The sequence below is a fragment of the Anopheles arabiensis genome, chromosome X (assembly GCF_016920715.1).
Source record: "Anopheles arabiensis isolate DONGOLA chromosome X, AaraD3, whole genome shotgun sequence".
In the NCBI taxonomy this organism is placed as follows: domain Eukaryota; kingdom Metazoa; phylum Arthropoda; class Insecta; order Diptera; family Culicidae; genus Anopheles; species Anopheles arabiensis.
In genome coordinates this window covers 7,958,256-7,986,186 of record NC_053519.1, presented here as the reverse complement: position 1 = coordinate 7,986,186, position 27,931 = coordinate 7,958,256, and the positions used below count along the sequence as shown (strand labels likewise).

The following is a 27,931-nucleotide window of genomic DNA, read 5'->3' as shown; positions in this document are numbered from 1 at the left end:
TTGGCCGGTTGCATCGACCTCCCGGCCAAGCGAACGCAGCGAGGTAGCGACTTGTCCCTCGATCTTCATTTTCAGCTTTGATTGGAATCGTTCAGAGTCGGCCGGCCATTCGAAACCGGACGTTCTTTCGATGCTCTGACTGTTGCCTAGTGATGTCCAAGATGTTGTAGTTGGCTTATACGACGTTCACATACTGCCGTTCTTTAATCGCGCACGCTTCTAAACCAAGTTGCTTCACTTTTTTGGCCCTCACGGTTAGAGTTCAACTGATAGAGGTGTCAAATTTTGTCCAGAAACTATTAGGTTACTAAGACTGATAGTGCGGCAGAAAGTTTGTAAAAGCAAGATAAGATGAACTCATGGAAAATCAACAAATTGATGTCTTTTTTTTCAATGCAAACATTACAGCAAAATAACTACACGCCAGTCAATTTATTGTAAAATATTTAATTCAAGTGTGTTTTTTTATTATTTGCTTTTAATTTGTAGGAAAAGATACTTGTTTTTTGATTTCCCGGTGTGGCGTGACGGCAGTACACACTGTGAATTTCCAGCTTCACCACCATTTTACCTATTGCTCTCGTGCTTTGTTCTTGCTCTGTTTGTGGATGGTTTTTTATCGTCTGTATGTGTGTGCGTGTGTGTTTTGTGGAATGGTGTCCTAATTCAACTAAAGCAAAAAAAAAACTCCCTCCCAATGCCGAGTCCTTCCGTGAGTGGGGTAACACTATGCTCTACTGACCGGGATGGGCGGCCAAATTGCGTTGTGCGTTTCAAACGGTCGCGCAGACTAATTCCATTGGCCACACATCGAACCGTGGGCGTGTGCGGTGCGTTGGCCTTAATTTCCGGGAGGGAGGCCCTAAACCACTGGTCATGTTCAAAACTAATAAATGCATTCAATCTCGCGTACAATATCAACTGCCGGAGTGTTGCAATAAACCATAGAAAAAAAGGGGAAATTCTTACAATACACAATTAACAAAATAGAATCCTTCAATTCAATAAACTGTCCCCTGTGTGTGTGTGTGTTTTGTGTGTTTGTTTGTTTGCATCGTTTAAGGCAGCGGTCGTAAATGAGGTGTTGTGTGGAGTGGGTGTATGCTTTTGTAGGGAAACATATTCAACTTACGGCTGGGATGCAAACCGATCGTTTATAGAGAGAGAGAAGAAGAAGTAATGTTAAGTAGGGGGAGTTGTATGACTACGCAACCCGACTCGAGCAAATCGACATAAAGCGAAGGGTTGTTGTTGTTGTTGTTGCAGCCACTTAGACGCCACGGTTGCTGAGATCCTTCACCTTGTAGATTCGCACCAGCCAGTGTTCGGTCGTGTACGCCTCCTCGAGCACATCCAGCTCAAAGTCCTTGTTGCCGATCTCGGCACCCCGGACCCGATCGTACCCGGGCGCTTTGCCACCCTCGGTGTAGACCTGCCCGAACCGGTAGTAGCACATCTTGTACATCAGACAGTTGAGCAGCACCGGCGAACCCTCCTTGTCGATCCGGAAGTCACCGCTCGGCGCGTAATAGTCCATCTCCTTGATGTGGGCGCCCCGGTCCGTGCTGCCGCCGATGCGCACCATCCACAGGAACTTGTTGATGTCTGTGTTGCGCAGCGGAAAAGCAAACGAATAGGAATTAGCTCTGCGGTAAGGTACTTTGTTGAAGTGTTGGGTATCTGATTCAGATGCAAGAATCTAAATGAATCTTTGAAATGATTCAATAAATCTGAATCTTGGTTGCAAAGATTCTTGAATCTCAATGATTAATGGCGCTCCCAAGATTCTTGGATCTCCAAAGATTGATGAATCTCAAAGATTAATACATCTTGAAAGATTCACGAATCTCTAGGGATTCGTAAATCTCCAAGGATTCATAGAGCTTGAGCTTTTCATTATTCTTCTTGTTGGCGTAACCTACGTGGTCATGCCAGTCTATACAGGCATTCGAGACTTCTAGGCAAACACCACGAAGCCGGACTGTTTGTTTTGCTACGGAGAGACAGCCCATGCGAGGTTGGAACCCACGACGGGTATGTTATTAGGCTGGGTCGCTGAAATTCCTGTACCTGTGTATTTTGATAGATTCATGAATCCTTAGAGATATATGAATGTGAATGGATTTATGAATCTCAAAGAATCGAGAATTATAATTATATTCTTGGTGATTCATGACTCCTTAGAGATTCATGAATCTTTGAAGAGCCGATTCGAGATTCGAATCACTCATCACTAAAGATTCATATGAATGCATTTCAACGATAGATTCATGAATCCTTGGAGATATATGAATGTGAATGGATTTATTAATCTCAAAAAATGAAGAATCAAGAATTATAGATCAAGATTTGAAGATTCATGAGTCCTTGATAATTCATGGAACCTTGGAGATTCATAGATCTTTGAATAGTCGATTCGAGATTCGAATCACTCATCACTGAAGATTCATATGAATGCATTTCAAGGATAGATTCAAGAAACCCAACACTACTTTGGTGTGCCCAAAACCAAAACAACAACGACAAAAACCCCGCCTCACCATCAGACGAGTAGCCCGTCAGTCCACCAAATATGACCAGCACGTAGTCGACGTCCAGCTCCTTCATGATCTCGTACGCCTTCTCCTCGGTCGATGCCATCGCTTGGCCGACGCGCGAAATGTGCGTATTGTTCCAGGTGTTGTTGTCCACCAGTATCGTACGGTTGGCCATTGCCGTGATTTGGTAGCCATAATCCCACCAGGACATTACCCGTGCATCCTGTAGTGGCGGAGTCGCACACGAGAAGTGAGAAAAAGGAATATTTTTAGAAGACGTTACTTGCGGCAAGCAAACATCACTCCGAAAGCAAAGACCCGAAGGTACGATCAGCGATCAAAGTGCCAACAATCATCGTTCGATCGTGGTGCGTGAGTACAGGACTTACGTACGTAAATCAACTGTCTTCATGACACGATCAAACTCGAATTTAAACTGTTTTCATCAAGACTTTAATAATTGTTTTTAAACATTTAGCTTTTTCCTTCTGTTCTGAATTATTCTTTTTTTTTTAATGATAATCATAGCTAATAAATTAGTTTGTAAACTTTTCTAACAATAAAAAAACCTCGAATAATGCAGAACACAGAGGCAAAACTATTAAAAATACAATATAAAAATCCATACCTCGGGAGTGTTCATCTTAAGCCAGTAGTACGCCTCGCGGAAGTCGTCGAAAATGATCCGGCCGCCATCCTGCGACCGCGCACTGAGCACGATGCTGGGCGAGCTGTACGCCTCGGACGTGACCCAGGTGCAGTGGAACGTGTAGGTGACGAGCAGGAAGGTGACCAGCAGCACGAACCCGATCGCGACCTCGTTCTTGACGGACGATTGCTGCTCGTACCGGGCCTTCGCCTTGCGGTTGCTGCTGTTCTCGGGTACGGGCGCCAGGCCCGGCCCGCCCACCTCCATGTTGCGGATGTACTTGGTCAGCAGGTGCGAGATGGCAATGCCGGACAGGATGCACATGACGGGGGCCAGCACCAGCATCAGGCGCACCATCACGCCGGCAAAGTAGATGCTGGTCACGCCGTACAGGATGATGAAGATGTTCGCGTCGGACAGCTTGGAGAAGCAAAAGTAGAGACCGGCGGGAAAGAGAAACACCAGTATCTGCAGATCGAAGTAGAAGGACGACCAGGACGTCGGCTGATGCTCGGACACGGAGGCGATGATCGGGATGTGGTTCTTCGCGTAGGACGGATCGAGCAGCGAGTAGAAGCGCCCGGTCCAGGGCGATATCTTCCCGGTGACGGTGAGGGCGAGCCCGGTTAGCGCCACGACCGACGCGATCGTCACGATCAGCGCCTGGAACAGCGTGTCGAAGTGCTCCTTCGGCACGGCCGACCGCACGTAGTCGACGAACGCGTGCAGCTGGCAGAGCCCGAACACGCCGAACGCCAGCATGTGCTCCGAGCTCTGGACCGGCTGGAAGCCGACGAACGAGATCTGCATCGACAGGATGGTGCCGATCGTGTAGAGCGTGCTGTACGCGATGTAAACGCGGTGCGTGAAGCGCCCGGTCGCCATCAGCGCGAGCACGTGCAGCGGGATCAGGTTGATGAGAAACACGTACCCGCCCCAGGACGACACCATGTAGAAGTAGGCGAGGGCGGCCAGCGTCGCCCACAGGATCGCGCCGGTCTTGACCGCCTTGATCCAGGTGTAGTACGTCAGCAGCATGCAGAAGATCGCGATGCCCTCGTTATCGTACGAGCCGGCGACCGACCGGGATATGTACCCCGGCACGATCGAGATCATCGCGCCGGCCACCAGCCCGGCCCCGCTGCTGTGTATCTCCTTCGTCAGCAGGTACGTCACGATCGTGGTGAGGGAGGAGAAGAACGGCGCGAGAAAGACGCACACGTTCCGGATGTCGACCGTGATGTTGGCGAGCCACATCAGCCGGTACAGGACGGCGGACGTCACCATCAGCCCCGGGTAGATGGTGCCGCCGATGATGCGCCCGAGCGGGTACCAGGCGCGATCGTCGAACCAATTGTGGAAGTTGTAGAAGCCCTGCTCGGCCAGATGCTTCGTGGTGCGGTAGTTAAAGTACGGATCGAACTCGTGGATGACGCTCTCGAACCGCAGGACGGAGAACAGGCGCGTGGAGAAGGCTGAAGGAGTGGTAGTGCAAGGAGGAAAAAAAACGGAAGGACACATTAAAGCAATTATTTAACACTTGTAAAGGTGTCTTCTAGTTGAGTATGGAAGCGACCTACCCGATTCCGGTTCCATGTTTGTAATCAATTAAGGAACCAATTCCAATGCTGGAATCGATTCCGATTCTGGAACCGATTCCGAAGTTGATTCCGGAGCCGATTTCGAAGTCGAAGCCGTATTCGGAATCAATTCTTGAGCCGTTTCCGATTCCGAACGGAATCTAACTGGAAATCACCATTTGCTCGGGTAACGGAATCAGAATTGACTCCAGAATTGAAATTAGCTCCGGCATAAGAGTCCGTTCTTGAATTCAAATAAGAAGTTTCAGAAGCAAAATCAGTCCGGGAATCTCCATGAGAATTGATCGTTTACAAGTAAATTTTGATTCTTTGTAGCATCATTGAATCCAAACGTCTTATGGATATGTCGAAACGGACTCCGATTTTGAAGCCAATTCGAGTTTCGATTCCGCAGCCGATTCCGGAGCAGGTTCCGAAGCTGATTCAAGAAAATGAATCCGGAGCCGATTCCGGAAACTTATTCCGGACCTATTATCCGGAATCGATTCCAGAAAACTTCAAAGCTAGTCGGAATCGATTCCGCCGAAAACTTCATAGTTCTCATCACTTCTTATAAGAAATTTATCCGAACTTAATTGGTTATTACGGCCCCTGTTTCCTTGCAAGACACATCACAGTGACTTGGAATTCAATTTTGGTAGCGAGCAAACAGACAAAACAGAGAAGAAAAAAAACCATTCCCACTTACACAGAATAGCCGCCGTAGTCAGGATGCCCAGCTTGATGAGGCTTTCCTGCTTCTCCAGGTTCATGCGTAGCTTCGTCACTTGATCCATCGCGAAGCTGGTCAATCTTGTTCTGCTGCACCACTTGCGGGCGCGATTCGCCGGCCGGCCCGGTAGAGCGGCTTTGGTGCCCGGTCGTTCGCTTCCGCTTCGCTTCCCCCAGACGATACGGTTTCGGCCGTTTGATGACTAGACGTTCCGGCTCGGGAAGCCCGCTCGGTGCCGATGCCGGCCTCGGGAAGCTGTTGTTGTTTTCTATCTTCCGGCCACCCGGTTTCGCTTGCTGTCGCTGTTGTTGCTGCTGGTGCTGCTGCTGGTACTATTGTTGCCCATCAAAGCCCCGTAGTTGATAGTGGCATTTCGTGACCTCCTCCTTCGGTCGACTCGGTCAATAATCGCGGCGGGCCAAAACACACACAGCGGCCACACACAGAGCCGTGTACAGTCGGAGAGGCGGCACGAACCGATCGGTGTAGGGAGGACAGGCACTATCCCCTTGTCACTTGCTTGCTCCGGGAACTTTTCTTTTGCTGGCGCAGCTGCGGGTGTTCAGCGCGTGTGAGTGTGTGTGAATTTGCGTTCCCCCGGAAAAAAGCCGGCGTTTTCTGGTGCAGTTCACCCTCCAGCTCAAATACAGTGTAACTTTCTGGCGTGGCACATCGGCGTTTTTTTCCTTTTCTTTTCTTTTTTTGCTTGTTGGCCTGTCATCGCGTTCAACTGTCAAGTTCCAGCGGCACTTTGACAGATGCGTTACACCTTGGCTACACCACGGCTGCGGTTGGAATGAAGCGAAAAGGGACGGGGGGAAAAGCAACGTTTTAAAATTGCTTAATTTATATTAAAATAATTCCCGTTAATTGTTAATAAGCTTCGGCAGGTATTCAAGCACGCTAAAGCTACGCAAAGATTGGACTACGCACGTTTCAAATTGCAACGTCTTTTCCGCGACGCCATGTTGAATGGTGTGTTTGTTTGACAGTATAGAACCAGGAAAACGATACAAATGCGTTATTTACATGTTTATTTGCTTTATTTATGCTTTGTGATTGTTAAACTAATCGTGTTTTTCTTTCGCAAAATTATGCTTGCACTTAAATCTAGTAACTCATTTTCCTCCCATTCTCTTCCCGGTGTACGTTCTCCTGGTTGTTTCTTTCTTTCGCTCTCTCGCCCAGAGTGACCAGAAAAAAAGCCGGTCCCCGGATCGCGACGATCTCGGTTCGTCTATTTCCAGCCTAAAAATCGTAATTTCAATCGAAAGTATCAATCAAACAACAACTCTTAGCCCGTTCGATTAAATCGCATCCGATGGAGCAATGCCATGGCTCTAAGCGGCCGCGTGGAGCCCCGAGGAAAGGAAATCGCCACCGCTCAAAAACAAATGTACATCTCAATCCTTCGTTGGCTGAGAATGTTCTAAATTTCTTATTTTTTATAGAAACAGTAAAATTTTCTGATCGACTCCTACCGAAAACCGCCAAAATAATCTGGTCACACTGCTCTCGCCTACACTCACACATCCATACACACGTACGCGGTCGAGTTTGTAGGTATTTCTCCCCCAACGACCAAAAAAAAAAAAACGATACACAAGACTCTCCTGTCAAAACAAGCATCCCGCAGCACCCTAAGCAGCCGAAGGTAAAGTGTGTGCTTTGTGATTCCGTGGTTCCGTGTGTGCCGTAAAACCATTGTAGTTTCCCGCAACGGATTGCAGCTGGCAGACCCCGGGCAACCAGAGACAGAGTTGGGCTAGCTAGGGGGGAATGAAAAACACACACGACGCATAAAGCCCATCCCTTCGCAAAGATTCTCCCAAAAAGCAAAAGCAGTTGGTGAAGAAAGTTGGCGCAGCAGGCCAAATAGCTGGACACGCTCCAGCCAGGATAGAGTGAAGGTTCGTTCTTAAGTCCAGTAGTCACTGGGGTATGTTGTTTTTGTGAATTTTTAGAAGAAAAACAAAACGAATTCGAGCATAACAAGCTTCCGGTATCCCGACGGCGACGGCTCTCTGGTGAGCGAGTGCAAGTGCATTGGTGGTGTATCGTAATGTGGGGAGAGGGGGGACAAATGCATTACATTGTTGCGCACTAATCAAGCAAACGGCCGTCGAACAGATGCTTCCGCGTTTCGTCGCGTTGTCCCTTGGCCATGTGCGCTAAGGAACAACAAGCAGTGCTCGCGCGATCGTTCTAATCTACAGCAGAAAGACCCGTCCCATCCCGTCATCCCACCCGTCTATGTAAACAGTGCTGCTGGTCCCCTCCGCACACCGGCATGCGGACACACGCTCGGCCTTTTCTAACGTCTCCTCCCCGCTTTCTATTCGCTTTGTTCTTTCAAGGGTGCTCTCCGTCCAAACTGTCGCAGGGCAGCGAACGCGAGCTTGAAACCATCGCTCACGCGGTACGAAATGCAGCTCCTCTCGACCGGGCTGCTGCTGGACTGCTGTTGGTCGAGCTAAACGCGCAATTAAATCGCACCCGTTCCCGATTCGCCACAAGTACGGGTCGGCCACCACAAGCCCTACGGCCGGATCGAGTGCATCGTACCCCGGGTAACGGGTTCGGCCGCTGTATCGGAGTGATCGGAACCGCGGACAGGCAACCATGTCGAAGCAGCAGGGCAAGTACGAGCTGCTGAAGGAGGATACGAAGCTGAGGTAACATTTAATTTGCTTTCGCTCATCCCCATCTAGGTGCGTTTGTTCGCGATAACGCGATTGCCTGGGGGGGAAGCATTCTGCCAGTCATTATTGGTTTGATGTTTTGAACAATTTGTGATAATATTGCCGCACGCTTTTATTGAGCGAAGCACGCTAATTTAAACCGCAAACGGACAATTCGTTTTTAAATCAAACATTTCAAACCAATCCAATCGAAGGTGACGATTTAGCACACTTCGTCGAACGCTTCCGTACCCGGTGGTTATATCGCACCATCCGGTCTATCCCTTAAAGCGTATCCTGCTGGATAGTTGCCAGCGCTCTAGCGTAACAGCGTTTGCGGTGGTCCAGGGGTCGGCAAAATTCGTCGGATTAAAGAGCCACAAAAAGCGTGATGGACAATTCGGCCTTAGTAATCTTGCTTTGAAAGTACAGTATCATTTTTTTTTTAAATTGAACTCTAAAGATAGGAAATTATGTTTATTGTTCATTCTATTTTAAGTGCCACCATAACTGCTGAAACGTACAATAGCTCATTCAAATGATAGCGACTGATTCGTTGCACAAAATGCTGTTGCAAAATGCAAACTGTTTGAGTAATATTATGTATTATATGGATTTAACCATTTGAAACCAAATTCTACCGTCAAATCGGTTTCCTCGGAATCGATTCCGGAAGCTTTCATCTGAATCGATTCCGGCTAACTCTAAAGTTTGCAATCAGTTTTCGGAATCGATTCTGGAATCGGAATCGGATCCGGTATTGGTTCCGAAATCGGGCCCAGCATCATAATCGGCTTCGGACTCGGTATCAGTTTCGGTATCTACAAAAGAATAGGCATTTCGGTCCAGTGATGCAACGTATCGATAGCCGCCAAAAAAAAATCCCAATTTACTTTTGAACTATCCATTCTCATGGAGATTTCTGGATTGATTTCGCTTCTGAAACATATTGTTTCAATTCAAGAACTGATTCTTATTCCGTAGCAAATTTTAATTCTGGTTAATGATGATGACCCAATTCAGGAGTAAACTCTGATTCCGTTTCCGAAGTAAAAATTGCGATTCGCAGGTCGATTCCGATTCCGGAGCTGATTCTGATCCCGGAGCCGATTTCGAATCCGGATTCGGAATCAACTCCGTAATCAGCTCCGGATTCATCTCCGGATTCGGAATTAACGCCGGAATCGGCTCCGGATTCATTTTCGGATTCGGGTCGGATTCGATTCCAGATTTGGAGTCGTCTCCGGAATCGGCTCCCGAGTCAACTCTGGAATTGGCACCGGAGTCAACTCCGAAATTGGCACTGGAGTCAACTCCGGAATTGGCACTGGAGTCAACTCCCGAGACGGCACCGGAGTCGATTCCGGATTCGGAGTCGACTCCGGAGTCGTCTCCGGAATCGGCAACGGAGTCCACTCCGAATTCGGCATCAGATTCGATTCCAGATTCGGAATCAACTGCAAAATCGACTCCGGAGTCAACTCCGGATTCGGTACCGGAGCCGATTCTGGATTCGGAGTCAACTTCGGAATTGGCTCCGGATTCAACTCTTGATTTGGCTTTGCAATCCGTTCTGGAATTGGCACCGGAATCGGAATCGATTCCAGCAATGGATTTGGCTTCGTAAAACGATTGCGACCACGGAATCGATATCGGACAGGTCCGATTCCGAGCTCCCACCACTAGTTCACACGGCTCGCGATTTGGGCCATTTTTTGTTTTTTGTTTGGCTTCGCACCGCCTGCTAACCACTGACAACTGGCCCTTGGCAGCGACGAGCCTCTAGAAATTTTTGGGACGCGCCCAAAGGTGCAGTACGAGCAATTGATTGGGGATGGGGGATGAGAGTTTGCTGTTCACATTTCACGCGCTTGCTGGCATGAAGCGTCATCGGTAGCATACCGCCGCCGCAACCCGATCTCCCTGGGCCAGGGTGAAGAACTAATTGAAAAGGGCCGGACGAGAGAGAGAGAGAGAGAGAGAGACTGCCTTGTGGTTTTAGGTGTTATTGCACCCTCGAACATCCCGCTGCGATGGTTGTGGGGTTAGGGGGGAGGGTTTTAAAATAACAGTACTGGCAACTGTTCAATATTATGCCCTTAAACAATGTTACCCTTCATTATATGTTTTATGAGCTAGTAAAAAAAACGCACAAAGAAACACACAGATTTTGCGATTGCGTGTGGGGCGATAATAATGCCAAGTCCCCCCCCCCTCCCCCCCGTCGGTTACGCTACATGCTCGCTGGTTTTAGGGATTGTTGTGTTTTTTTTTGTCGTTTTCTCGTTGCTTCTTACGCAGGATTAGGTAGCCATTTTTCATTTGCTAATGGGTGTATTGATTTGATTTTATGACCGCGCTCGCCCCGTTACAGGAGGCAACATACGTACATACAGAGCTGCCTGCTGGTCGCGCTCTGTGCCATGTCCAGCCTGACGGTGTACGCGACCTGGACGATGATCTATCGGCAGAATCTGATTATACCGCCGGCTCTTTTAGGTAAGCGCTTCGTGCCGTTTTTGGCGAATGATTTAGGTCAATTTTTGTGGTTCTTTTTTTTTTAGTGTTCTTATGTCCTGCGTTCGTCTTTTCCTTTCCTTCTTGTTTCTAGATGTCTCGCTTCACTGGCGAAATCGACTCGTGCTGTATGAGGAAGCGCTGCGCCAAACGCTCCGACAGCAGCAGCAGCTGGGGCCGCTGCCAAACGGTCAGGACAGTGTGCCGCCGCCGCCGCCCGAAACAATCGTGCGAAGCATTTACGCGACGGACGGTTCCACCGTGCTGCCGGGCCGTCTGTTCGGCCTGGCCAACGATTCCCGGCCGAAGCCGGCCGAACCGGTGCGCGTGAAGCAGCTGGACAGTGAGCGCATCTTCCCGTCGCGCTTTGGCAACTACATCTACTCGAAGGAGGCGATGAACGGGCTGCCGCCCAGCCCGAAGATCGTGTGCTACTACACGACGCCCGATCTGCAGGCGCGCGGCGCCACCGGGCAAGCGCTCCGGCACATACTGCAGCCGGAGCAGATCGATCCACACCTCTGCACCCACCTGAACATCGGCATCATCGACATCGTCAACAACACGCTGTTCATCGACGATAACGTGCGGGAGGCGCTGGTGCGCACGAGGCAGCTGCGGCGCGCCAACCCCGCCCTGCGCATACTGCTGTGGGTCGGGGGGGCGAGCGTCGGCGGCTTCGCCACGATGGTGGAGAACCACGCAACGCGCAAGCTGTTCATCCAGTCGGTGAAGGCGACGCTCGAGCGGTACCAGCTCGACGGGGTCGACCTCGACTGGGAGTTCCCGGACAGTGGCGGCAAGCGGCGGATGCACTTCTCCCAGCTGCTGCACGAGATACGGCGCGAGTACCAGCGGGAGCACCGGACGTACATACTGAGCGTGGCGGTGGCGCCCCAGGAAACGATCGCGTACATGGCGTACGATGTGGGCGAAATCAACAGCTACGCGGACTACGTCAACCTGATGACGTACGATTACCACTTCTACTCGCCGGACGTGCCACAGACGGGTATGTACTAGGCTTGGGCGATTCGGCTCATTTTCAGGAACGTCATCGTACTAGTTCTTTCTTTTAGCTGAACTGAACGTGAATCACGATTTATTCGTTCATTTCAGTTTATGAAAATATGGTAAATGGTTTCATCTCGCAAGAAGAATTTGATTTCTTTATTACGTCTTGAACATTATTTGGCAGAGCAGGACGTTCTTTATTTCGACGGGTAGGACGTTCTTTTTATTTATACATTATGATTTATGAAGAACCGATGGACGTTGATATAATGAACGTAGGTGGTTCGTTCTTTACATGGCTTTCGAGGATTATATAGACATGTTCAGCGAGTTGTAGATTCGTTCAGGCATATAATAGACTCTTTCAGCGAGATATAGAAAAAATTGTATGATGAACTGAATGAATTCGATTGTAGACTTCGACACAATCGGTTTTCGTGTTACGAAGCTAAGCCAAAGCTCCAGCGGCCATCGCTCTGTAGAGATGATAATTGGTTAACAGCTCGTGCGCATCTGTTAGCAAGAGTTTCCAAAATTATCCTACTGCAAAGATTATACACTCTATTTCTTTTCCTTTACATAAATGCCACCCTGGTTCGCTATCATAACGATTAAATTAAATTGCCAAAACGAGTTCAAGGATACAAATCCCTACGTTCAAGGAAGGTGCAACGAAAAGTGACATGGAAAATTGATCTTAGTTAATTTGATTTCTGACAGAATTGTTTAAAAAGCTTCAAAACGTCTTTAAATCTATCATCGATTCGTATTGGTTGGCATGATTCCAATTTTTTGCCGTTCGATTCGAAGCATTCCGTTCCATTCGACAACCGGTCGAGTGCCGTGATCATGCGGACAACTTATTTAATTTTCAAATTGTCTGAACATGTGATCAGGAAAGTCCTTCTAATTTTAAGCCAATGGAATGAATTTTTATTGATATAATTGTAGATTTGGGTCTCCAATAGGTGTCAGCCATGTCGATATTTTTGTAAACAAATGCGTAGTTTACTTGACAACTACAGCCATGGCAAATTCCAAAACGGTTTTCATGTCTTATTCTTCTTTTATTTGGTGTTAACGTCCTACGTATCTTGGCATAGATTTCTGCTCGTACGCGAGTGATTTGTCAAAATTTGTCAAAAGTCAAAATTTAGCAATCACGTTATTTCTCGCGATTAGGAAAGAAGTTGCATTTGCAACACTTATTTTTAATATTATTATAGGTCATGCAATTGGAATGACATTCCAATGACAACGGAAGATGAAGTAGTCGTAACAACATCTTTCAAATTAGGATAAGATTTAAATTGTTCCTTGGGGCATGTCCTGCAAATCGTTGGAAGATCATTAATGCTTCCAGGAAATCGAAAAGCCATTCCACTTCTTCCTTTTTCTTTTCCTTTTGCTTTTCCTTTTCCTTTTCCTTTTCCATCTTCTTGTTCTTGTTCTTCTTCTCTTTCTTCTTATTTTTCTTCTTCTTTTTCTTCTTCTTTGGCACAACAACTGTTTTCGATCAAGGCCTGCCTGTACCCACTAGTGAAGTGAGCTGACTTATTGATTTATCAGACCGGCCCGAGCCGCTAGGGTTATCGCCAAAAATTAATGTTCGCCTTTAAAGTTTTAAAACTTCATCCTGAGGCTAACAGCACATCCTTGCTAACTCCCCTCTAATCTCCCCCTTTTTTTTCATTGCTTCAACATCCCACAGGTCTTAATGCGCCGCTGTACCGCCGAGCGAACGAACAGTCCCTGCTCGGCACGCTCAACATCAACACCTCCGTGCACTACTGGCTGTCGGCGGGGCTGGACAAGAGCAAGCTGATACTCGGCCTGCCGACCTACGGCCACTCCTTCACGCTCGTCAACCCGTTCAACACGCGGATCGGTGCGCCGGCGTCCAGGTACGGGCGGGTCGGCACGTTCGGCTTCGCCTCGTACTCGGAGATCTGCTGGTTCCGCCGGTACAACATCTACGTCCACCAGGTGTACGATGTGGAGAGCTGCTCGCCCTACCTGTACGCGGGCAGCGAGTGGATCTCGTACGAGGACGAGCGCAGCCTCGAGTGCAAGGCGAAGTACATCAAGGCGCACGGGTTCGGCGGCGCGATGATCTTCTCCCTCAACACGGACGATTTCGGCTCGTACTGTGCGGACAATGCGCTCTACCGGGACCGGACTGTCGCCGGCGACCAGCAGCAGCAGCAGGGCAGCTTCCCCTTGCTGCGAAAGGTACGCTCGGTGCTGGTGGACGGTGCCGGTGCGAACAGAACGGTCCCACAAACCGCTGAGCAGCAGCAGCGCATCGCACCGGTCGCTACCGTTGCAGCGCCACCGGCCAACGTGGGCGACCACCGGTGAACCGCCGTCGGCCGCTGCTAGCCCCATTTAATCGCGTTACGCGACACGCGTCGCCTATGTGTACAGTACGATGACGTGTAATGTTGCTGCTAAGGTAGAGTACCAGACAGGAAGCACCTGAAGTGCCGCGTGCCCGCAGTTATTGGCGCGTGTGCGAGCGCGCGCGTAAGCGTATCGTATGCTCTTGATTTACTTTTTTGCTATTATATATTACTTTTCATGCTGTAGCGCTCTACTTTTATTTGTTTGTTCTTGTTGCGTGCGTTTCTTTCGTTTTTCCTTTCCCTCGGCCGTTTTCCCGTTCGGTGGAAGAGTCAGAGCCTGTGCTTCCGGTGGTGTTAGCTGAAAACCGTGTGTAGAAATCAAACGTACGATTACGATTACGCTCTTAAATTCTAGTCAAGACAGGACAAATTATAGATGCGATGGTAGCTCGAACGAAATGAAAAAAGCCAAGCAGGAGCGGTTTTTTTAATTTATATATTCCAATCGTAGTTTTAACCGAATCTGGATAATTGGAAAAGAGCCTTGCATGAGAAGAAGAGGGGTTTATTATCGTTATTATGTTTATTTTTTGCCCCAACCCACCTCCTTCCCCGGTGCTGAAATGTTGGTACGAAAAAAAATGTGCACATTTTTGTAAAGCGAAAGCGAAATAGCGATTGGGGCGATGTAGATAGCAACGAATAAGAGAAAAAAAACAATTTTTTCCCTTTTCTGCATCATTCGATTACCTCGATTCGATGTAACTTAGCGATATTATTGTTGTTTACTGCCTTTCTTTTTCTTGCATTCCTCGCTCTCATTACCAAACCCCCCCAGTATGGAGCGGAAAAACGTCTGAGGGATCTATTCCTATTCCCGTAATCATTCCGGTGTTTTGCGTTTTTTGTTGTTGTGTTGTTCGTATGTTCTTTACATGTCAAGCGAATGTAGCGAATAGATAGGCCATCCCTGCATTGATGGAGGCGCAAACCTGTCGCATTTGTATTTTGTCAATTTTAAAACCCTAGACCGACCTCAATCGGGTTGGCCAAAGGATTACCAGTATGAACCCACACACACAACCACAAACAATTCCAAACTAGATGAACAAAAAAAAAAAAACACCACAAACGATCGATTATCAAGTGTACCAATTAATTGTCTTCCAGCTAAGCAAAACAAAACAAGAAGCGAAATACAACAAGGCCCGCATTATAGTTTTTGTTTTGCGCTGTCCGGATCGTGTGTTTTTGTTCACGCAAGTGATCTTGTTTGTTTGATTTTGGTGGGTTTTTTCCGTAAAACGTACCTATTGAGGCTTTAAATGTTAGCGTAAAAAGGTAAAGGGATTTTATGTGTGCGCATACGAACTGGGAAAGAAGATATGGTGCATAATTAGGAGAGGAAAGGGCAAAACGTGCGTAAAGCAGGCGGCAAAGTGCGGTAAGAAAATGTTTCGAGTAGAGCAGCTAATGAAAATAGCCTTCCTCAAGCTTCGTGTAAGCTTCATATAGAGTAAACCAGAACAAAAAAAAACATACAAAAAAACATACAAACCGAAACAAAAATGTGCCTCTAATTAGATGCGCTCGCCGCTGCGTTATTTTTAGATAAAAGGTTAGCTAATTTATTTGTTTAATCGTTCGTTTTTCGTTTTAAACATGTTTTGTATTTTTTAAATATTAATTTATTGTTACCCGAAAGAGATAGAGAAAGTGAAAGATAAAGAAAGAGAGAGAGAGAGAGAGAGAGAGAGAAAGAAAGAAAAGGAGAGCAACCGCAGCATTTTAGAGCAAAAGAGTTCTGCGCTAGTAGTGTTACCTGTTACACGCAATAGTCGCACTCTGTTCTTTTTTATACGGAAATATATATATATTACTAAATGAAAACTAAAAAACGGACAACTATAAATGTATTGCAATGTGGATGTGTCTCATTCAATGTATGTGTATTTCACCAGTGGAATGTTTTAATTGCTTTTATGTTTTAAAGGTCCTCTACGGTCCAAGCGTTGCAGCGATGTCGGATGCTGAGGCGCTTTTGGGAGAAGGGTTTGAAAAACCCTCCCATGTATCATGCAGTACTTTATTCGAACCAACTGTTCACCCGTTGTTTTTTTTTTTTGGGTATTTGTTTCAATGGAGATTTAAGTCTTATTGAATAATTAATCCATCTATTCCTTCATTTGATGATGAGATTTACAGGGTTTCCCACGATTTATTGGTTGGTTCCCATCAATTTTTGATGGGTTCCCATATTTTTTTGGTGCGTTTCCACGATTTGTTGGCCGTTTCCCAAAATTGTTGGTCCAATGGTATTGATATCCAATCGGAAAATATCTAAAAATCTAGGGGACACGATCCAACAATTGTGGGAATGCATAAAAAAATCATGGGAACTGACCAATAAATCGTGGGAAACCCTGCAATGCAAAGCAAAAAACAAGTTCGTCATGTTAATAGCAAAACTACAACACGTTGCGAAATTCTCTTCATATCACACACTCCAGGCAATTCGCTACGTTACAAATCGGCAGGAAGAATGTTGTGAAACTCAAATTCCTTGCTGAGGGAAGCAATGGCGTGGTAGCGGAGAGGAAATTCCCTGTAGTGATGGGTAAAGTTGGCAAAAATCCGGAATCGACTCCGAGCCGACTCCGATTAATTCGGAATCGACTCCGGTAGGTAGGTCCGCCCTACATCTTTCGGAGTCGTTCGGAATCGTCCAGAATCGCCCGGAATCGTCCGGAGCCGTCCGGAGTCTGGATTCATCCGGAATCGTCTACAGACAGAGTCATCCGGAGTCGTGTGGAGTCGGCCTTCGAAACAAAGGCCTGTTTAAGAAGTGCACGAGCAAAGTGAAAGACAAAAAAAAAAAACACAACGAAAGGAAATGTCTGATCACAAGCACAAAGGCTCCTATTGACTCCGACCAACTCCGATTCCGGTCTACTCCGAATGACTCCGGGCGACTCCGGACGATTCCGAACGACTCCGAACCACTCCGGATGGCTCCGGACGACTCCGGGTGGATCTAGTGGTTCCATTTTGCCGGAGTCGGAATCGGACTAACAATAGTTGGAGTCGGATCTGACTCGTGGATGCGCTCCAGAGAGCACATCACTAATACCCGCAAAATTTTCATTATTATTTTTATTTGGTTTGCAACATAGCAAAAGCCTCCATCGGTGTGAGCTTCCCAGGGTATCCCTATTGCTTAATGTTTTGATCATCCATTGCGTCGAATTTGGAGCTTCGTGGGTCAAAAATTGCAAAAAAGTTTAACGCTTCTCAAAGCATTTCGAAGGTCATCGGTTGACCCAAAATGGTTAGGCCATAGTCTTAATCGCGAATGTTTATTCATTTTCAGCATACTGAAGGTAGAGGGTGAAGAGGGGAGGGAGGGGGGGAGGGGAGTTGCTACTTTGGTGCCTAACGGGGAGGATCAAGCACCTATATCCTTTACCGATAAATCCAAAATGAATCCTATTTGCCTTTCCTACCTCAGGACTTCTGAGGCTACCTGAGGAACTGAGGAAGGAATTTAAGTGCACCTCACTACTTCCGCCTGTGTAGGACTTTACTTGAAAAGAAGGCGTCACTCAGTTGCTTTCGATAACTTGGAGCACTCAAACCAACTGAAACCAAAAGTTCGGGAAGAGTACATCCATCAATTTCGTAACTCTCAGATGTCAGAACTCAGGATGTTGCAAATCGTGTGCGGAGCGTCCCATTCACCTGACCGCATGACCATGACCCGCCCAATTCCTGTTCCTCGCAAGACTACTGGCTGTGCTCTTGAACCATTCGGAAGTACACGGCGCGTCAGAGTGCCGTCTGCCCAAAGTGCGGTCAATGATGCGCGTGGCCCATTAAAAAAAAACAATTTACCACATCGTTCACTGCAGGCTCTGATGATCTCGGCTCCTAGCAGATATTAACGATCAGTAGGGGTTAAACAAAAGATCACGCCACAAGCCGACACCTGACACAGGGGACACGTTGCGGTGGTTCCCTTCCCCCCCATAGAGGAGGTCTCCTTAATAATGAAGCGTATGCTAATGATGATGTTACAATACTCCGACCCGAGACTCAGGCTGTGTGATATACTTGAACACCGAAAGCAGAGTGGGAAGACTCGAGAGCTTGACAATACGATCAAATTACCATTACGAAAATTAAGCGAGGAGAAGAAGCAGTAAAAAAAACAACAAAAACGAGCTTGACCGTGGATCTCCAAATACCCGTCAGACCTGTTTTGGGGCATCTGCCCCGTCCGGCCGGCACGCCACGACGATTCTCATAGATCAAGGTCATCTTTGGGCGTCGGGAGAAGCGGTTATCAACAGATATAACGCTTTTTTTTGTATCTCTCTCTCTCTGTTTCGTATACATCTCTGCTAAAGCCAAAGGTGTTGCGCTTCAATCTGCTAACAAACAGGATCATCAGCGCTTTTCCATTCGAAGCAAATTATGTAACAACTTTGGAGCAGCTCTTGGGTAGCTCTTGTGACGTATGCGCGTCGTATGAAGCCGTTCATTGTTTTCCTTACAAACTCCCCCCCAGCGCCCCAATTCCAATATCCAATCAGTCATAGGAGAAACGAAGCGGGCTTTCATTAATGTAAAAAAAAAGATTTATTTTATTGAACTTAGGCTCGATTTTGGAAACATCTGTAAGTGCACATCAAAAATAGGGGATAGCGCAGGCGAACACACTGCAAAGTGTGTTGGTCGCATTTGAAAATTCAGCACTGTGCCGCGGTGAGACATGGCAGCCTTTCCTTTCCTATTCCGAATCCTGGAGTCCGAGACGGACCCACTCGCTACTCCTCCAATCGGCGCGCTGGCCGATCTCGGCGTACAGTCTTTGTCGTGCACTGTCTCGAGACAACACTCTAGGGGGCTTTGGGTTCGGTTATGCTTGTTAGCGTCGGTTGGCTTACAGCGGGCCCTAGTAGACCACCGTGTTGACAGCGCCAGAAACAGCGCCAGCACTGGCACCAGCGGCATCGTACGCGGCCGTAACGCCGGCCCCGACGGTAGCATCGTTGGCGGCGAACTCGCCGTTGTAGCCGCTCGCGCCAGCCGAGGCGGCGGACACGTCGCTCGAGCGCAGGTTGAAGCTGTAGTCGTTGCTGCCGGCGGTGGCACCGGCCGACGCACCGGCATCGGCGTACGAACCGTCGAAGCTGCTGCCGCCGAATCCACCGGCCTGGGCCTGAGACGCGCTGTATGCGTTCGCGTTCGCACCGGCGGACGCTCCGGCGAGCGAACCGACGTCGACGACGGACTCACCGAACGAGCCGGCCGTGGCACCGGCGGTGGCAGCGGCCTTGGCGTTCGCGCTGGCCTGGGCACCCTGGTACTTGACGAAGTACACCTCCGGCTTGCCGGAGGAGAACGAGCTGGCGTCGGCGGTCGCACCGGCCTGTGCCTTGGCGGGCTTGTTGACCAGCACGTAGACGATCGTCTTCTCCTCCGTCTGGCTGGCGGCCTGGGACGACGCACCGGCGTTGGCGCTGACAGTCGGGGCCTTGATGAAGATGACCTTGTAGTGCTTGCGGGGCGTGATGGTGAGCGTGTTGGCTTCGGCCTCGGCCTGCGGCTCCTCCGGCGCGACGTGATAGTAGAAGTGCTTCAGGACCTCCGGGGCAGCATAGCGCACCTGCGTCTTGGCCTGGGCGTAGGCGGACGCACCGGCCGACGACGAGCTGCCGAACGCGCCGCTACCGGCGTAGCTGCCGGCGGCGGCACCAGAGTACGCACCGGTCGCACCGAAGCGCGAGCCAGTGCCGCTGACCGCACCGGCACCGGCCGAAGCCGACGCGCCCGAGGACGCGGCGTCCCGAAGCCCGGCCTGGTAGCCGGCATCGAAGACGGCGTTGCCCGGGCCGGCCGAGTATGACGCGGCCGAGGCGCCGGCGTCCGCATACGAGCGGCTATCGCCCACGACGGTATCCTCGAACACGGCCGGCGCGTAGTCGACCGTTATCGACTGCTGGCCGACGTCGTAGCTGCTCGCTGCACGGGCCTCCGCCGCCTGGCGCAGCTTCAAACCGATGTCAGCGGACGCAACGGCCAGACAGGCCGCCAAAACCTGCGAAACGAAGAGGAGAAAGCACAGCGATTAGGTACGCACTACTGACGCGCAATGACCGGGCAAAGCCGCAGGACCTAAGGGCAGACGCTGGCAGTGATATTGAAAAGCTTTTGGTTGATTGTTGTTGAGGGCCGTACGCCGAAATGCTGGCCCCGGGAAGGATTGATAGCAGTACAGGAATGGGTGGACTTGCTGGTGCTCAATATCACTGCCCGTGCCCATGAAGGATCAGACGGGTCTGCTGCTTGCGGTCTGCCCACCATCAAACTCACAACTCACCACAAAAGCGCGCATGTTTGTCTTAACGCCTTGCAAACGGTTCACCAACAACAACGATCACGCAACAACAAAAAAGCCTAGAAACTGTGCTGTGGAGAGTACTGGCACTGGCTCGTCTGCTCGCCGGGACGATCGAACTTCACTGAAGCAGGAGTAGGACCCGCGCCTTATATATGTACACCCCGTATTCGCAGGTTCGTGGCTTACCGCCTGGCTGTCCCAGTCCAACTCCCGGGAGAGAGGGGCGGGCAGGCTAGCCTATCGCTTTCGATCACGGTTTATTAATTCATGCCAGTATCGAAAAAGACAAACAAAAGTGTCGCCGTCGCGCGCGCGCTCGTCATCTTCCTTCTCGCCTGCGCGGCCCCTACCCAGTGACGGCTAACGCTACTCCGTCGTTTGCCAGGGCGGAAGGGTGGGGCCTTGTGGTGGATGATAGGCGGAATCTAGTTAGAAATTTCGGCACCGCCTTCAAACCCCCTCCAACATTTGCGTACTCTGTGTGTGTGTGTCTAAGAACCCCCCGAGAGGGTGATCATTCTCGGCGATTTTGGCCGTCTCCCACTCCCTTCGCGGTTGCTGTATAGGGTTTAATCCATTTCAAAGCACATCCGGATGAGCCGTTGGATACTGGAGCTTCTGGCTCTGAACTTCGAACTTTTGAAGTTTACCGGGCAACGGATGCTCCTGGGTGCTTTGTGATTCTTGGTACTGTATGTGTGTGTGTGTGTCTGTGATCTTGGTGGAATCATCTGTTTCTTAACCGAATCTAATGCATCGCCGATTGTATCATCGCCAATCGAATCGCCGGCACAGCAGGTAAACAGCCCGCGTTTGGAGTTGAATGAGTGGAAGAGGGAAGGCTGGAGGAGCAGGGGGAGGGGGATTTAATAAAGATCAACCGCCGCCCCCCTTTGGGCCGCTGGAGGTACATTAGAGCGAAAACAACACCCAAAATGAATCCAACCGCCACACTGGCGTGGCGTGGTGTTTGGTTTATGGTTGGGACAATATTCCCCCGATACCAACCGATGCGCACCTTCAGCGGAGCGGTTGTTTATTGATTTGTTTTTATTGTTTATTGATCTATTTAAAATGGAAAGCAAGCAAGATTATATCGCAAAAAGGGGTAACATCTGTTCGGGACAAACGGAAGCGGCTGTTGAAGCATGAACGTTCTAATGAAGCAATAATACATCGCTCATCCATTGTACTGAGTGCCGCGAAATCCTTACAATTCCGGCACACTTCTCGGAATCGGCCAAAGACTCGTTAACTTCAATAGCATCCACACGACTGTAATGTTAAAACCATTGTTTAGCGTGTCTCATGTCGCAGCGGTCCGGTGGTGCAGCTGTGAAATGGGGCTAGGTCGCATCATTAATGAATTCTGTCCTGGGTTCAAATCGCATGTATAATGAAAGCTTTGCAGCCAAGCTTTACGTGCTTTTTAATAGTGATGGGAAGTATACAATAATCTCTCACTGTATGTTTAGCACATTAGTCGTGTGCTCCTTTCCAAAAAAATAGGATATACCATCTCGAAGATCGTGTATATTAAACATCACCTCCACATGATGATCCCAAATCATCAGATGACCATTTTAACTATCTCATAATTATAATTAAACTGAAGAATATTGAATTCCAAAAATATCCCCAAGTCAAGATGGCCACTCCTCAAAATTGAGTCAACAGCTCGGAACTAGCCACATCATCGTTCTTCTACCTTTCCATCAGCCAGAAGTCTGTTTAAAGACCGCGAGCTCACTTAATCTATTTAGCGACATGATGTCCACGGATCAGAAGCAATAGAACGCTAAGAGAATAATTCCATTGCCCAGGATTGTTGCAACTTTTCCATCAGTTCTTTGTCTAGGTTTTGAAGAGTAAGTTGCATTATTTCTTCACGTTCCTGCCAATGTACTCAGTGATTGCTTGTTTGCAGTTCAATACATTACTGGTGCAGAATTGGTTAGGCTGATGAGTTCTTAGGGACAGATACCGTTCCAGCAGGTTCTAACTGTAATGAGATTGCCAAAACATAACTTCTTTGCGAGGAATTCATTACTAAACCACTTTGGTTTTTATATATGTGGAATGCAAAATAAGGTTAAATCAAAACATTGTCATCCCAGGTCTTACTATACTTGTGACTTATAGCTACTTTAATTTAAGCACTACTAGTCAAAATGACTGGTACGGAGTTTTACTGTCATATCGAGGACATAAAGAATTGCATAGAAAACAACATTTTTTTATTCAATTTCTTAATTCTGGTTTATGTACAATGAATCCGCTCATCACGAGTATCCCTTATAACAAGTTTTTCGCGCCACAAGCAAATCTAAATTCTCATCAAATACCTCTCTTAACGGGTAAAATCTCGCATAACGAGCAATATCGTTTGTGTTCAGGATACATTTGTTAGGGGCCAGTTACAATCATCCGGATCACTTGATCTAGCCATCTAGTGTGTATCATTCGGCATGCAATTCCAGGCTCTGTAGGGAAAATAAATAAACCAATTGTCCAGCAAACACCTTCAGAACTCCTTATGGTAACTGTACGCGGTTTTGCAACATCCCTGCTTCGCAACATCATACGCACGTCGTCTCTCGCTCAGTCCGAAGCTGTCTGAAGATTGCACCGGTTACCTCATTCGGATTAGAGAAATTGGGAATGCCCAATAACGGTCACACTTCGTAGGCAATATCACGGTCAGCATCGGTATTGTGGGCAGGATTCACGGCACCGATCGTCCGAACCGGTACCATCATTAGCGTACCAGCCGGCCGTCTCCTCCGCCCGGCTCGCCCCATTTGCATCGCAACCACCGTTAGCGTCGTACGCTAACTGCCGACGGTGCGGCCTTTTAGCGATCGGCCGCGCGTCCTTGCCCTGATACTACGGACGAAGTAACACTTCTGGTTTGCTGGTGGCGACTGCGGGCGGCCGCTGGTGGGGTCGTTCGAAATCGGCCAGCCGGACGGGTTTGCTAACGAGCCCGTAGTAGTCAGCGGAGTGAGCACTGCCGGGGTCGCACGGGTCGCCTTGATGAAGATCACCTTGCAAGTGGCTTGCGGGGAATGGTGGTAGAGAGTGGTAGGGAGAAGTTCCGTTCCACTACCGGAGCCGCATAGTGGAGCCGTTGGCTGTGGTAGGGCCTTTTGGTGAAGCAGTCACCCATTCACGAGTGCTCCAGAGGCCCCGGCAGACCTGGTGCTGCACTGCTCCTGCTCTGCGCGATTGATTGCTGATGTTCTTGGCGAAGGTTCGGCTCGTTTGCTTAGGAGCTTGTGTTTATCAGTTGACGGTTTGCGCCTGCACCGTTTGAATAAATCGCTCACTCCATTATCTGCAGCCTACGCTTTAGCAGTGCAAAGCGTTTAGGTAAAGACGCCAACCCCTGCCGAACGAACTCGAATACTAATGGAGATGCTTTCGAACCTGTTGTTGTTGTTATGGTGGACAATCTTGAGAGTATATCACCCTAGCCTGAACGTTTCCGAGTCTGATCCGGAAGCGTACCAAAATGGATGTCAAGGAGAATCATATTAAGTAGGGTTGAGGCGAATCTTTTCTTAGGGCACATCCATTTATGACAGACTTTTTTAAAGGCTTTTTTAAAGAGCCTCCACTCACATGCATACTTGACATGGACAGAGTATGTTGATTGATATTGTGTTTTGCATGTATAGTGCCAAATTGAATACTCAATATGTTCAATAATGACTACTCAAATAAATTATAAGTTTGAAACGATTTGAATGCATGCACCCTACATAGTTCACCAGTGCATTTATCTGCTAGGTGAGTGAAAGAGAGAGAGACAAAGAGAGAGAGAGAGAGCGGAAGAGTGAGAGAGAGAGAGAAAGATAGATAGAGAGAAAGAGGAGGAAAGAGTTCCTTGAATCTTTCTTCTTCTTTGGCACAACAACCAACCCACTAGTGAAGTGAGCTTGACTTTCAGTGACTTATTGTTACCATAGCAAAATAATCAGTCGTACGGGAGCACGGTCTATTCGGGGCTTGAACCCATGACGAGCATGTTGTTCAGTCGTACGAGTTGACGACTGTACCACCAGACCAGCCCCAAGAATCAACAATAAGTACAACAAATCGCGTGTGTGTTTGGATACGCTTTTATTATGATACAATTACTGGCTTCTTTTTACTAATCTTACAAACAAAACTCCATCCTATTACATCATTACTATCACTCACGACCAGTTCTCAGAGGTTCCGGAATCGGCTGCAGCAGAGGCTCCAGCAGAGGCAATTTTAAAACCGTTGTTTCCGCCCGAACCAACCAGCACATCGCTGCGAGCACCGGCCGATGCACCAGCATTAGCGAATGAAGTCCCACCAGCGTTAACACCAACATTACCGGATCCAGCACCAGCGCCAGAGTAAGCATTGGCTCCAGCAGCAGAGTAAACATTGGCATCGCTGATGGCAATCGATCCACCCGATTGCGATTTAGAGCTTGAACTAGAGGTAGCCTGAGCACCCTGATACTTGACGAAGTATACCTCCGGCTTACCAGAGGAGTAAGAGCCTGCCTCGGCCTCACTAGTGGCGTTTGCCTTAGCCGGCTTGTTGACGAGCACGTAGACGATCGTCTTCTCTTCCGTTTGGCTGGCTGCCTTGGACGATGCACCGGCGTTGGCGCTAGCAGACGGGGCCTTGATGAAGATGACCTTGTAGTGCTTGCGAGGCGTGATGGTGAGGGTTTTGGTTTCGGTTTCAGCAATCGCATCGTCCTGCGCTACGTGGTAGTAGAAGTTCTTCTTGATCACCGGGGCTTCATAGCGGACCACCGTCTTGGCTTGGGCAAAGGCGGATGCACCGGCCGAAGACGAGCCGAACGCGCCACTACTGGCGAAGCTGTTAGCGTTAGATCCTGCGAATGAACCGGCCCCACCGAATGAGCCGGCCGATGCAGACAAATCGGCAGATGCACCAGCACCGCCAAAAAGTCCCGCCTGGTTGTATTGAGCACCGCTGGCAGCGCCTGCGTAGGCATTGCTGGACGCTCCGGAGGAAGCGCCGCCATACGAGCCGGCTCCAGCGTATGAGCCAGCACTGGCACCGGATGCAGCTCCATCGACGACCGTATCTTCGAAGACGGTGGGTGAGTAATCGATGCTCACTGTGCCTTGGCTACCGGCGTAGCTACTGCTACCGGCCGCTGCTCCCTGGCGCAGCTTGAGCCCGATATCGGCCGACGCTACGGCAAGGCAGGTGGCTAGAACCTAGAAATTAGGCGTTCAGAAAAGATAGTGAGACATTAGAATTGACCACAGAATGCTGGAGATGTTGCTTCAATCATTCAGAAAATAGTTGATTGTTAATTGGTTGTGTTTCCAGAAGGATTAAGCTTTTGGCTAACGACGTAAACACAATTGATTGATGATGCTCTACAACAGAACACTTGTTGAATGGTGACGCGATACTCAGCAGATCATAATTGAATTGACTAAAATTTAATATTTTCAATGTCCTACTCACCACAAAGAAGCGCATTTCAAAGGTTTTGGCTTATGCGAGACGACGATACTGGCCACACACTACTAGTACACACTTGTCAGAATGTCTCTGGCAGACTTCCTTCCAGTGGCCTGTTCGTTACAAAGACGGAACTTGACTGATGAAGGAAACAGGACTTTGGCTCTTATATATCCGTGAGTGTTTGCAGGGAACGCCTAATGGATGGTGTCCTTAGTTAATTTTAGTATTTTTAGCAAAAACATCTCGTTTTTTTTTTTTTTTTAATGCATGCTCTTGCTCTCTCCCTCGTTTCAAAGCATTATCCATCTTATCTGGACGCGCAAGAATGGAAGACCATGAAAGGCATGAACATTTGTTTAGAAATGAAGCACTAAATGGCAACAAATCGTGCGTGCGCGACTGTTCCCTCGGAAAATCTTTCGAGCCTTTTTTTTGCACGTATTGACAGTTGTGTTCAAAAAAGCAATGTTACATCGTTGCTTGAGAAATTATCTTTTGGATTTTTGTATGTGGCTCCTCCAATCTTATCGGTTCATTATGTATCTTGTTTTAAAAAACGTTCAAATTGTGCTTTGTTGAATTGTGGAATCACGTTAGTGCAGGCAGTATGTCGTTCTTTCCGTGATGGGTTTAAACGTGTTGTAATATGTATAATTAAATATATAGGTTAAGGTTTTGCATAAGAGGCTGAGGTTCATCGAGATTGAACAAAACAGAGTAAAGCTATTTTTATGATTGTTTTATTTTAAGTTTTGAAGCGAATACATTAATCAAGTGTTACTTAAGCTTCATCACTGTTTGGCAAACAGTTTTTCATTTTAAAATGACAACTTTTTGGGCACCACTGTGTGTGCGATTTTTTTTTTTAATTTGAAAGCTTCACTATCTTAGCTGTAACTCTTCTTCATTTCGGTGGCTTCACCCGCCTGTAACCTGTGCGTGGCTTTGCAACCCATTTCTGATTGATTCCCACCAACCGAGACAGTTGCGGTAGTGTCACACATCACCTCACTTTGCACACTATTATGACGAGAGGCTCAAACTATTTTGACAAATGTCGGGCATGTGGAAGGGTTGCTTTGTAGATGCTGTAACAAAAAAGTTACATTCAAACAGTTTAATCGTACGCATAAAATCACACACCAACACAAAACTACGACCTGTTGTAAGCTGATAACTGTTGAACGATCCTGCAGAATGACGATTGACCAAATTGGGAAACACAAACAACATGTCCTAGAGTAAGGTGTCGTCTAAATGTCGAGTGAAGCGAATAAGAAGTGATAATAACCTTTCTGTTTGCGATCAAAAACTTTTCAAAACCATCGATTCGATACTGGTGTATACGATATGGTGTATCATCGAAAATGGTAGAAAATAAGAGTCAAAACTCATCCATTAATCCATCTCATAAGAGTCATCCGGTTGCGTGGTAATGAATTAAGTCTCGAAAGCCTATATAGGCCGGCATGTCCGCGTAGGACATGAATCCAAATAGAAGAAGAAGTAGAAGAAGATTAGTTCGTACATTAAGCTAATGAGTTGAGTTGATGATAGTATGGGTTTGGGAGCGGATTATGTTTGCCTTCACCTCGTTGTTAAAAGAGATAGCCTTGAAATTGTATACTCTGCGTCTCTATTTGAAATTGTATACCGAAGTCATGTAACGCCATGATGGATTTCCAAATTACAAATTACAAATCATGCGAATTGACTACGGTACTGCCTCAAGGAACAGGTTCCAAGACATATTCATTCTGCAGTTTTCAACTGGGGGGAGAGGGAGGTGGAAGGAAGGGTTCTAATTTTCGTTACAAATTTCACAAACATTCGAAAAACCTATTATTTACTACCTCAAAACTACCAATAAAATCCAGGATATGCGTATCACGCTATACAATTACCAATTCTTACAGAAGATGTGCTTACAAAGCTGTAGGAAACGATTAGAAACTCGTTTTTTTTAATACTGCCATTCC

At 47.9% G+C, this 27,931-nt stretch overlaps 4 protein-coding genes across 5 annotated transcripts; 1 reads left to right on the top strand and 3 right to left on the bottom strand.

Annotated features, from left to right (window-relative positions):
- Positions 1–431: 431 nt before the first annotated feature.
- On the bottom strand, positions 432–6,198 carry LOC120906188 (dolichyl-diphosphooligosaccharide--protein glycosyltransferase subunit STT3A). Its single transcript, XM_040317692.1, has 4 exons — positions 5,476–6,198; positions 3,166–4,661; positions 2,541–2,760; positions 432–1,605 (listed from the first exon to the last, which is right to left on the bottom strand). The coding sequence occupies exons 1-4, from the start codon at positions 5,561–5,563 to the stop codon at positions 1,271–1,273; spliced, it is 2,139 nt and encodes a 712-aa protein (XP_040173626.1). The 5' UTR covers positions 5,564–6,198; the 3' UTR covers positions 432–1,270.
- Positions 6,199–7,095: 897 nt separating this feature from the next.
- Positions 7,096–15,195, top strand: LOC120906179 (chitinase-3-like protein 2). 2 transcript variants are annotated; one of them, XM_040317679.1, is made up of 5 exons: positions 7,096–7,409; positions 7,857–8,174; positions 10,555–10,679; positions 10,792–11,709; positions 13,423–15,195. In XM_040317679.1, exons 2-5 carry the CDS (start codon positions 8,122–8,124, stop codon positions 14,070–14,072), a joined length of 1,746 nt encoding a protein of 581 aa, XP_040173613.1. In that variant the 5' UTR covers positions 7,096–7,409; positions 7,857–8,121; the 3' UTR covers positions 14,073–15,195. The 2 variants fall into 2 exon arrangements, with proteins under 2 accessions (XP_040173613.1, XP_040173614.1); XM_040317680.1 differs by lacking the exon at positions 7,096–7,409 and adding an exon at positions 7,609–7,754.
- A 3,726-nt stretch (positions 15,196–18,921) lies between these two features.
- Positions 18,922–20,564, bottom strand: LOC120906256 (fibroin heavy chain-like). Its single transcript, XM_040317796.1, has 2 exons — positions 20,439–20,564; positions 18,922–20,156 (listed from the first exon to the last, which is right to left on the bottom strand). Exons 1-2 carry the CDS (start codon positions 20,451–20,453, stop codon positions 19,011–19,013), a joined length of 1,161 nt encoding a protein of 386 aa, XP_040173730.1. The 5' UTR covers positions 20,454–20,564; the 3' UTR covers positions 18,922–19,010.
- Positions 20,565–24,576: 4,012 nt separating this feature from the next.
- LOC120906590 (fibroin heavy chain-like) lies at positions 24,577–26,065 on the bottom strand. Its single transcript, XM_040318374.1, has 2 exons — positions 25,953–26,065; positions 24,577–25,696 (listed from the first exon to the last, which is right to left on the bottom strand). The coding sequence occupies exons 1-2, from the start codon at positions 25,965–25,967 to the stop codon at positions 24,662–24,664; spliced, it is 1,050 nt and encodes a 349-aa protein (XP_040174308.1). The 5' UTR covers positions 25,968–26,065; the 3' UTR covers positions 24,577–24,661.
- Positions 26,066–27,931: the final 1,866 nt, after the last annotated feature.